This window comes from Oncorhynchus mykiss, chromosome 15, assembly GCF_057628025.1.
Source record: "Oncorhynchus mykiss isolate SJ-2025 chromosome 15, ASM5762802v1, whole genome shotgun sequence".
NCBI lineage: Eukaryota > Metazoa > Chordata > Actinopteri > Salmoniformes > Salmonidae > Oncorhynchus > Oncorhynchus mykiss.
The window spans coordinates 31,145,515-31,156,189 of record NC_143036.1 but is presented as its reverse complement, the minus strand read 5'-3'; the positions used below and the strand labels follow the sequence as shown (position 1 = coordinate 31,156,189).

The window sequence follows — 10,675 nt, the reverse complement described above, 5'->3', positions numbered from 1 at the left end:
AGGGTTAAGGTTCGGGGTGAGTTATAGGTTCAGGTTGTGGGCAATGTTTGATGTAAGGAGAGTGGCTAGGGTTAGGGTTTAGGGTAGGGCCATCACAAGAATCCCGGATAGCACTAACCATTTGTCAGTGGAGGGTCAACGTTTTCTTTCCGATTTTTCTGTGTTTGCATAGAGATGGCCATGTCTCACAGGCGTTCATATAAATAGAATGAATTAATTCTGTTTCCATGGTTAAGTTATCCTGGACTCTGGATGATAGAAAAAATGATGACGTCAGAGAGGTTTTAAGTGTATTATCATTGAGGTTTATTTACTTTTCTTTTCCAGTTTTTCAGGAGGAAGTTAATTACACAATGAATACATACATGATACAAATGATGTACATTATACCAAAGAATACTTTGAACATAAAATAATTAAAAATAACATTGTATAATAATACAACTCCGTGTTGTAATTTCATTTAAACATATTAGCCTAGGCCTATAGATAGATATTCGCTGATGAATATATTCTGTATGTCATACCAGCAGTTTTTCATAAAGGCAATCATCTTGAATCAATAGACGGCATTTTGAAGTGATAGGCTACTGCTTCTCTGATTCGGCACAGTTCTGTTTCATAAAAAGTTCTCACTTGAACTTTAAGGCAAAGTGTGTTCAGTTTGGTGGGTTTTAATTCACACACACTTTTCCCAGATACACAACAAAACAATTAAAAGGCAAAAGTCCACAATTTGGTATGGATACAGTCTAAAACTTAGCTCGATCATACTCTCGTTGACAAAAAAAAAAAAAAAAGTTTATAAACACAGTTATTTGCCCAAGTATAACAAATTGCAGCTTTCATGCAAAGGCCCCATAAACCAATTTCATTCACGAAAAGAAGTTATTGCAAGATAAAGAAGCCGTGTAAAAACCTCAGAAGTCTACTCTAAAGCAACACCGGTCATTGGATAGATTTTTCTTCTTCTCTCAATATAATCTATATAAATACACATATGAAGTCCTTTCAACAACAATAAAAGAGATTTTCAACAATTGTTATACAGTCACTAACGATTTCGCCTGTTTAATGATATATATGGATATGTATATGAAATAAAAATGTATATAGAGAAAGAGTTCCATGGGATGTATATAGACCATATGTTCCGATACCTTGTGTCTACTTTTGATAAAATAGACCTATAATACTTTCAGCCAAGAGTGCACGAAACGTTTTGTCATCATTGTCATTATGCTACAGAGTTGTCTCTCGCGTTATAGGCAGCATTATAATAATTCAAAACATTTTGCTACAAAATATGATTTATATTGCTCTTCAAAAACTATGTATAGAGGCCTCGGGTGCATTGATATAACACAGAACACGCTAATTGTTTATGGAAATGAACTTATTCATGAACTTATCCTACGTATTAGCAATTTAGGTGTTCTGTCTGCTAACCAAAACATTGCTAATTAATCACTTCTGTGATAATACGAATTTTCGAAAAAATAGTATCAAAATCCATCTACTTTTCAATTAAGTCTGCACAGCACTGACACTCAAAAACCCTTGCTATGTCCTTTTTACACTAAACTCAACCCCAATAAAACCATAACAACCATGGAAATAAAATATCTTGTCAGCAAATTTATTAAGATTCACAGTTGCCTGGATGCAGCAGAAAATATTCTTTGGACTTAAGCAGGTTGTTTTTCACTTCACTGACAGATCTCAACGTCAAGTGCCAGTTTAAAGCGCTATAATGTAAAAATCGAAAATGAATAGCAATATAAAATGAAGCGTATAAGAAGCATTTGTACTTTTCCTGGAAGAAAAACGACACACGTTACAAGAGATTGAAAACATACATTTTTTACAACATATTTTCATAGACATGATATTGCAGAAATATCTATATATATTGATCAATTTATGCTGGTATATTCTATACACTGGCCCTTTATTCGGTGAAATTATTGCATTGTTATCTGTATCTCGAAATCAATCGCTGTCTGATTTGTCATCTTTTGACGTCGTAGCATGATTGTACAGTCCCTGTGCCATCAGGTGCAGGGCTAGGGTGTTTTTTGCGCCCGTGGCCTTCTTGATTTTTGCCCTTTTGTTCTGGAACCAGATTTTGATTTGAGATTCGTTAAGACCGAGTTCTTGGGCCAAGGCCTGTCGCCTCTGTTCGGTCAAATACCGGTTCGTTTGAAACTCGGTTTTTAGTCTTTGAAGCTGTTCAGCTGTGAAGGCCGTCCTTGGTCGCTTGTCCTCTTTGCTGGCGGTTTTCTTCTTTGGTTTTCGAGATCTCGGTCCTGTGTTTAAAAATATATATATTATTAGCCAAAACCAATCATAATATGAAATGTGAAAGCTTAGTGTAGCCTAGGCTGTAAGTGTCCCAGTTACTATGATTGTAGTAATGAATTCGTTAATTTAGGCCCTACTTATGTATTAATTATTGCACTGTAGGTAGGCCAATAAATAACCCATTTGCTACGTAATGCAAAATATGAATTTGAGTGTCATTTGGTAATTTCAACGCACACTAATCCATATTACACAATAATTGTCAAAATAGTTAGAAATGAAACCGTAGTTCCGCACTTCTATAGGCTACTTAGACTACAACCATGCATTGGAAGAGATATAGAGAGCTAATAGGCTACTGATGGAGTATGTCGGAGTTTGTTATGGTCATTGGAGGAATTGCTGAGAAGGCCTGAAATATATCAACACAACTGGAATGCCCGTCTGAAATTGAAATACTGAATAATATAAAATATATTTTTCGTAAATAATTGATTTCTAAGACCGCCTTTCTACTTTCATATACAGTAGAGGCAATAGCCTATAGGCTTGTTGATGTTATCTAGTGGAATACATCGTAGCAGGTTTCTGAATTCGGTCTTTGGCTGTTGCAAAATACTATTCCAAGTTTACACTTTTGGTGGGTAAGCATGATTGGTTGTATTTGAATATTTGTTTAATAAAAATAAACATTGACCTCAGCATTGATGGTTTTATTTGGGCTTAATTGTTTTGAGTCCTAGGCCTACAAGATCGTCAGCCCAAACGATTTGATGAAAAAGTGGTGACATCTGTTTGGGTAAGTAGGCCTGGTCGACAATCAAATAAATACTATTTAATACATTTGGAGCTCGCTGGAAATGATAAAACGACGTAAAACGTTTTAAGATAGGCAGCCAATGGGGATGCCATCGAATAATAGTGCACTCCATGCAACGAACGTTACGTAATGCATGAGAACATTTTGTACAATACGATTTTTGGAATAAGTACTATATAGAATAGTGATGGAAACGTTCATGTTTACTGTGCTAAATAGGCTAAATATTTAGAGACCAAGACAGCTCCATTGCGAAAACTCATGCATAAACAAAAACAGTGGATTTGCACGACAGAATTATCGAGGAAAAGTATGCTATTAAGTCGTTAAACATTTTTTTTGGACATTCAAGAATTCTATGGAGGACGATTATTGCTTTGGTTATATGCGCGCAGATGTTTATAGTAACCTATAAACTAGTAATAGTAACCTAGTAGTTATTTGGCTATGATCTAGCCCCAAACTAGCATATTCTTATTATGGGGTTATAATCTAAACACTTAAATAAAATACAATTCGTGGGAGGCTATTCCAAAATGACTTCAACAATGTTGTTGGCTGATAGCCTATTTTGAAATATATATTTATTTACAATTCGATTCATTCATCCATTCATGTTACTAGGCTATTTATCCCGCACCCTTAGGCTACATTAATGTGTAGACTTCCAATACCCCTGCGTTTAAACATTTCAGCTTTAAACCAGTGCAAGATGCTATTTTTAGCGCCTTAATTCGTTTTGAAATTGTTCCCTATATAGCTTTCGTGGATAATGATATCGTATGTAATGTTTTTATTGTTATTTTTATGTTTGCACGGACATATTTAGAATATTTTGCAAGGTTAAACCTTATATTTTCAATTTTCATGTCGTAAAAGAGGCGTACACTGTTTGCCCTCCTTTCCATATAGAACTTGGTCGAGGCGTTTGAGGTCAGTGTTACAACGGGTTGGGGCATTTCAGGATACAAAGACGAGGGAAAAGAATCGTAGCCTACCTGATGATGGCCTGTCTGAGTATCTGGTGCAGTACACCCAAGCTGGCCAGAGCATAGGCTGTTTGGATGGTACATTTGAGCTGGCTTGAGAACTATCCGAGTCCGAGCTTAGGCACTGATCTCCATTCTCTCCGCGGGGTTTCAGGGGCTCTTCGGTCACTATTTCAGCCTTATTGGCCACGCCGCCTGGATGAGGAGTGGAAGTTCCTTCCGTTGGCACAGTACTCCCCACTTGCTCCGTTCTTGGAACAGCCGGGCTATGGTTCTCTCTGGTAACGTGACTATTTTCTTCTTGCTCTGTGTTGCCTTCTTTTTTCCGCCCAAAGTCCGGCCGTAAGATATTATCGATGAAGAAATTGGTGACTCGATGCGGGATCTGCTGAATGTTTCCCGGCGCTTGTAATAGGGGAAGTATCGCTCTGTTTGACTCATCCGCCGACACTTGACGTTCCTCATCTCTGTTGCTATGATCATTTTCTTCCATACTGATACACTTTCCAATGTTCTTTCTTTAACCCCTTTATTGCTCTCCCGCACCGAAATGAGCGCAATCCACTTCTATGTCACGCGTAGCTTTTTAAATGTTTGAATAAAGGTTTAAAAAATAAACTCAAATCTTGTTGAGTGTGCAGGACACCATGCAACCCTTTGCGATAGTGCCCACAGACAAAAACATCGTTTTGGTCATATATTCCCAAACTTGGCTATCCTATATTGTTGCACTGGATAGACACCATTTGTCATTTGGCCATCCAACTTGGTACTATCCGTTTTCAGTCTATCCAATACAAGTGCTTCAATGACTAAACTAAGGGTAAATAAAGAGGCTTCTAACTGATCCTGAAACACATTCACTCTTGAGTTTTGTTCTTATTTTCAATACGAGCCCCCAAGTGACGTTGCAGCAGTTATCCTCGACACGTGCCTTGGACCAATAGACTGGGAGATATTTTACCACATGACAGTGACTAGTGAGCGAATCGACAAACGTTCAGCCTCGCCTTTTTAAAGGAAAAGCGTTCTGAAATAAAACGAAATACCTACCCTAAATATATCTTATGTTTGATTTGACTATTATATTGGTGACTTTGTGTTGTAGTTGAAGGTTGCTGTTTTCAATTCACGCGTATTGCATGCGTAATGCATGCAGAATCTGGAAACGGTCAAGCGCCATTTCTTAAGAAGAATAATATTGAAATAGACTCATTCTAAAAATGTTATTGTAAGATTGGGTAAAATATGGAGAGTCGGTTGCATTATACAACTATTTTGTTTGACAGATGAATAGCCTAGTAGTTGTCGAAGCTGTGTCCTAACCAACTAGGCTACTAAGAATAGTCTCTGCAACCAGAATTGGGTGGGGGATACCGGAGTCTGCATTGTACAACTATTTTGTTTCAGACAGATGAATAGCCTAGTAGTTGTCGAAGCTGTTTCCTAACCAACCAGGCTACTAAGAATAGTCTCTGCAACCAGAATTGGGTGGGGGATACCGGAGTCTAGTTTATAGCTCGCATCGAAGCAGATTCGAACTAGTGGGCTACTGGGTTTGGGGGTTTTAAGTTATTTTTTAACTCGCGCGTTTTCTATTTGGGACGTTGTGTACCTTTTTTTACTGTATAGAGCTCTTCATTTTGAGGAGTGATATTTAATGGGGCTATTGCTGACTCGTCTTGCATGCATCATGTCAATGACAGGGCATTGACCGTCCCAGTTTCTAAATCGCCATAGTAAATTGACAATTCATGCAATCTCATAGCTAGTCATGCAATCATAGCCAGTCATGCAATCTGCAACTCCTTCTCATCTCCTCATGTTCCCTCCATAATTATTTAAAGTGCAGAAAGTGTTGAGTCCTTGGTTAGTTGCGCTCGATAGTCTGAGGTCTAGAAGCGAGAGGTTCGAAGCAAAAATGGGTCCGTAGCCCTTTAAAATAAATCAGTGATGCAAACAAACTGTTGTATTCACGGTGCACATGACATAGAGTCGCGCCAAAGACAAAACTTGGGAGTAACTTTTCTGACCAACTCCTTTACTATTTTCTCTTAAATCAGGATTCAGGGTGTGCCTTGCAATAGTCGCCAAAGTTAAATTGCTATTTGATCTGAAATGTACTGCAGGCTACGCACTGCGTAAAAGTGCATCACTGAAGGACTGGAACGCGCGAGTGAAGGAGGACATAGTAGCATTTGTCAAATTTAGGTTAACAAAAAAACTGTGAATTGTGGAATTGTTTTTTCAACCTCTCCTGGGCCAGTGGGCAATATCCGATGTAAATTCTTATCAAGGTAATCGTGAAGTGTCTAATTTCGAATTCTTTGTAGGCCTATAGGTGCCATAGAAATGTTAAAAGTTTGGCATTACAAAATTAAGAGGACAAAGTTGGTCTATAATTTCAACTCAGTCTCCCCAAAACGTAAAGGGTGCATTGCCTATATCAACTTTGTGTAGTCATTATCAATGGTGCATCCGAACATTCATAGACTATTCATTCCCCCAAAGAGTGCTGGGGAACGGTGGAATAACTCTGCAATAGTGCGTTTTTAGAATGACAGTTCCTCTGTGGTATACTAAGACCCTATAATTAGGCTGCATCTTTTTAGGTATTGTCCTGCGGTAAATAACTTTTCCAAGTCATATGGCGGACTGTGCCCTATTTCGTGTTTGACCTATTGCATTACTATTTGTTTTCACTTTGTGTACGTTTAAAATTAAAGTTTGTCAGCTCAACAGAGAATAAACTTAGAACAGGCATACAAACGTTTTCTTCCACATTGTGTAGGCCTATTGGCTCGTGCAAAACGGCCAAATCACCCGAGCCCGCTACATTACTTTTATGTCATTTTGACCAATAACCTAACTCTGGTGCTTTTGAAAGCGGTTAATAAATTCCTACATTTCCACCATACGTCATTCATTTTCTAGCGGTGCCACATGGTTGAAAGCGGCGGCGCTCTCTGCACCATGCACAACCATCATGCACCATGCAGTGACCGTCTTATATCTCCTGCTGATAGTGAAAGTTCTGAGTAAAGGATGTAATTAGATAGGCCACTCTCAAGCTGTGATTGTTTCTCACTTGTGAGGGATGTCCAGATTATCCAGAGCACAAATAAATGAGCAGGAAACAATGGCGGCCAGACAGACCCGTTACCACCGAGGCATGGCCTCTAACCCCCCTCCCCGCTTCTCGAGTCTCTCGCTGCCAGACACAGCAAAACAGGGCTGGCTTGGAGGAAATCACACGATTTCGAGTCAAGAGTCATACAGATCAAACCACAGCCAATAATAAACAGGATGCTTCAATGGGCCTCTATGTTGGTTTTCTTGTTGCAGAAGATTGAGGAAATCGAGTTCTAGTTTTGCCGGCTCCTATAGACCGCAATGGCATATACGTGTCAATATGCTATTGAAGGGCTACGTTGTTTTTTATTGATTATATTGGACAATATGGCATAGTATATCCATTAATTGGTAGGCGTGTTCTACTGTGGTGTCACATGCACCCGGTTAAGAGACTTTTCTTGAAATATTAACATAGAGGCCAGCATACCTTACGTTTTCTTCCACTGTGCACCTTGTAGGCTATGCTGCACACTTTCATGTTTTAAGAAGACCGCGTTGTCTCGATATCCTGTTATTTGGTTTATGTTACCTAAAGGTTAGGTTAAACGAACTCAAATTTGGATGAATTTAAAAGGAACAAATACACATACATTGTATGCCTTATTGTTGTATAATTTCCAACAGCTTTTCGTGACCCATAATCTGTTTTCGCTGTAGGCCTGTCTTGCAATTGTAGCCTATAGTTTATTCTTGTAACGAATTTGACTAATTTGGTGTGGATCCATAGCCTATATTCTCTTATTGCGGTGTTAAATGCGTGAATAAATTATACATTTAGATACATTATAGGCCTATTAATACAAGATAATAAACTTGCATTTATTCACAACCTTCTAAGGACAGTCTTTACCGATATCTCTGAATGCAATATGCCCTCGTTATGCATTTATGCATTGTGCTTATCATTTAGTTTTACGATGGTATGCCTATATTAGATGTATGCTTTACCATTGCGTCAGTTTGGCAATAACGCCCCCTTTAAAACGTAGTGAGATGCGTAAAGGGTTTTGCTACATTGACATTTTTATTCTGCCTGAATGTGACATCATTCTGTTTATCATGTGTTGTTGTTGTTGTTGTTGTGCACATTGTGTATCATTCCGCTGGTGGTCAATGCCTCAACGGTTGTTATACCCTTATATGATTTACTAAACATGTATTGGGTATTCGCACTTCTGCACCGGTCTAATCCCCAAGAAAAAAACATCGCGCCCTGACAGCAACCCTATAGGTCTACTTTTCCCTGGACACTGGCGCGACGAAGGAAATCAGATATTTACCCAAAGCAGTAGGCCTACATTTTCAACGAATTCCTAGGGATTTACTCTTCAAAACACCTCTTGCGATAGTTGGCAAAGAACGATGGTAATATCAGTTATGTAGTTTATGGGTATAGGCCTTCATGCGTATGGTAACCTGACAATTCTATGCCACTTTTTCCTATGATTGTAAGTATAGCCACGTTAAAAATCAATTGAGTCTGATTCAAGAGGTTATTAACACGATAAATAAAATGCAATCCGTAGTTTATTATGAACGTTCACATTTCGTATCCTAACCAATTCAGTTAAAATTGGACAGAAATGCTGCTTCTATTAATGTTTTAACCAATAACTCAGTTATGGTTATGTAAAATGTATGTTTTCGTTTATAAATTATGTGCACCTTCAGGGGAGGTGGAAATATTGATCATCCTTAAGGCCATGCATGCATACAACCCAAACCTGTCAAATGTTCCTCGAAACCAGTCGATATACAAACCTGCAGTGTGCCTGCTAAATGACTAATAAATGTTATACAAATGTTTAATGTAGACTAGCCTATACATGAACAGAGAAGTAACAGTTAGTTTATTTCAGTCCAAGACTGTTCAAGACTGTCCACTTTGGAAGATGCTGTGACATACAATTACGTCACACACACCCCTCTATATAAATGAAATTGTATTGGTCGCATACACATGTTTAGCAAATGTTATTGCGAGTGTAGCTAAATGCATATGTTCCTAGCTCCAACAGTGCAGTAATACCTAACAATACACACACATCTAAAAGTAAAGTAATGGAATTAAAGAATATAGACATATTTGGACGAGCAATGTCGGAGTTCGGTGTTTAATAATGGAACACTGGTCACTTTAAGAATGTAAACATACTATCCACATACTGTCCATAATGTTTATGCATCCCATCACATATACATATGTAAAGTGACCAGTGTTCCATTATTAAAGTGACCAGTGTTCCATGTCTATGTACATAGGGCAGCAGCCTCTAAGGTGCAGGGATGAGTGACCGGGTGGTAGCCGGCTAGTGACACTGACTAAATTCAGGGAAGGGTACTCATCCCTGCACCATAAGCCCCCTTTGTTCGTTCGATAGATTTTTCGTAAACCTTTTTGATTCCAAATGATCAATTATTCCAAATGATCAATATCTTTGATTTGATCCAAATTCAGTGTTGATACATTTCATATGAGCTATTTGCCTACCAATTGTGCGTACAAGCGTTTTCCCCACTGATACCTTTGAAATAGACATTGGTTAGCCTAGGCCTACGTGTGCGTATGCGTATAGGCCTACTGCAAACCGTCCTAGAGTCCCTAACCCTATTTGTCCTGTGTTTTTCTTTTGGCTTTTCTGAGACGTCATAAGAACTCACTGCCATGGATTGAGAACCCCCACTGCAAAAGGTGACGCGCAGGGAAGGATTTGTGAATGGACACCGTGCACAGTCTGTGCCAGCTCACAGATCATAGGGCTCTGAGACCGTTGCAGATGTGCCTTATTCGCATCCCCCCCTCTCCCACCCCGGCCACCGCCCCTCTCGTCGAATGGGGTCGCTAAGATCTCAGCTCTGTCTCCAGGGGTCGGCCCAAATCCGCCAGCTTCCTGCATGTGCCCTTTCAAAACGTGAGAGCACATCTCCCCCATTTTGACGATTTTGTATAATTTCTGTGGTTTTGTCTCGGTGAGAGCAGCTTTTTGTCATCCTGGGTCACTCACGAACAGAACAGTCATATCACAGTCAATGTACAGATCAAATCCACACATCATCAAACCTAGCCCAAAACCTTCCCTGTCTTTATTGTTCCCTATTCCTAAAGGCCCAGTGGAGTCAAAAACGTGATTTTCCTGTGTTTTATATTTCCACACTATGAGGTTGGAAAAATACTGTGAAATTGTGAAAATTCTGTTAGTAGTGTTAGAGCTGTTAGTGTTAGAGCTGTTTGAAAAGACTGCCTGAAATGTCAGCCTGTTTTGGTTGGATGGAGTTTTGGCCTGCCTCTCTACCAATAACAGCTAGTTTTCAGTTTTCCTCTCCCCACTCAGACCACTCACAGACAGTCCTAGCAACATTCTTGCTTGAGAAATTGCTCTTTGCTATAAGAAGCTCTTTTTTAAAACCATTTTAATTGAAAACAATC

At 39.0% G+C, this 10,675-nt stretch overlaps 1 protein-coding gene across 1 annotated transcript; it reads right to left on the bottom strand.

Moving 5' to 3' along the window:
- Nucleotides 1–282: 282 nt before the first annotated feature.
- Nucleotides 283–5,029, bottom strand: en2a (engrailed homeobox 2a). Its single transcript, XM_021563022.3, has 2 exons — nucleotides 4,123–5,029; nucleotides 283–2,309 (listed from the first exon to the last, which is right to left on the bottom strand). The coding sequence occupies exons 1-2, from the start codon at nucleotides 4,604–4,606 to the stop codon at nucleotides 1,993–1,995; spliced, it is 801 nt and encodes a 266-aa protein (XP_021418697.3). The 5' UTR covers nucleotides 4,607–5,029; the 3' UTR covers nucleotides 283–1,992.
- Between the last annotated feature and the right edge of the window lie 5,646 nt (nucleotides 5,030–10,675).

Coding starts and splice junctions, on each gene's coding strand:
- en2a (XM_021563022.3), bottom strand. CDS start 4,606: ATGGAAGAAAATGATCATAGCAACAGAGATGAGGAACGTCAAGTGTCG. Junction 2,310..4,122: donor CTCAGACAGGCCATCATCAG/GTAGGCTACGAT, acceptor TTTTAAACACAG/GACCGAGATCTCGAAAACCA.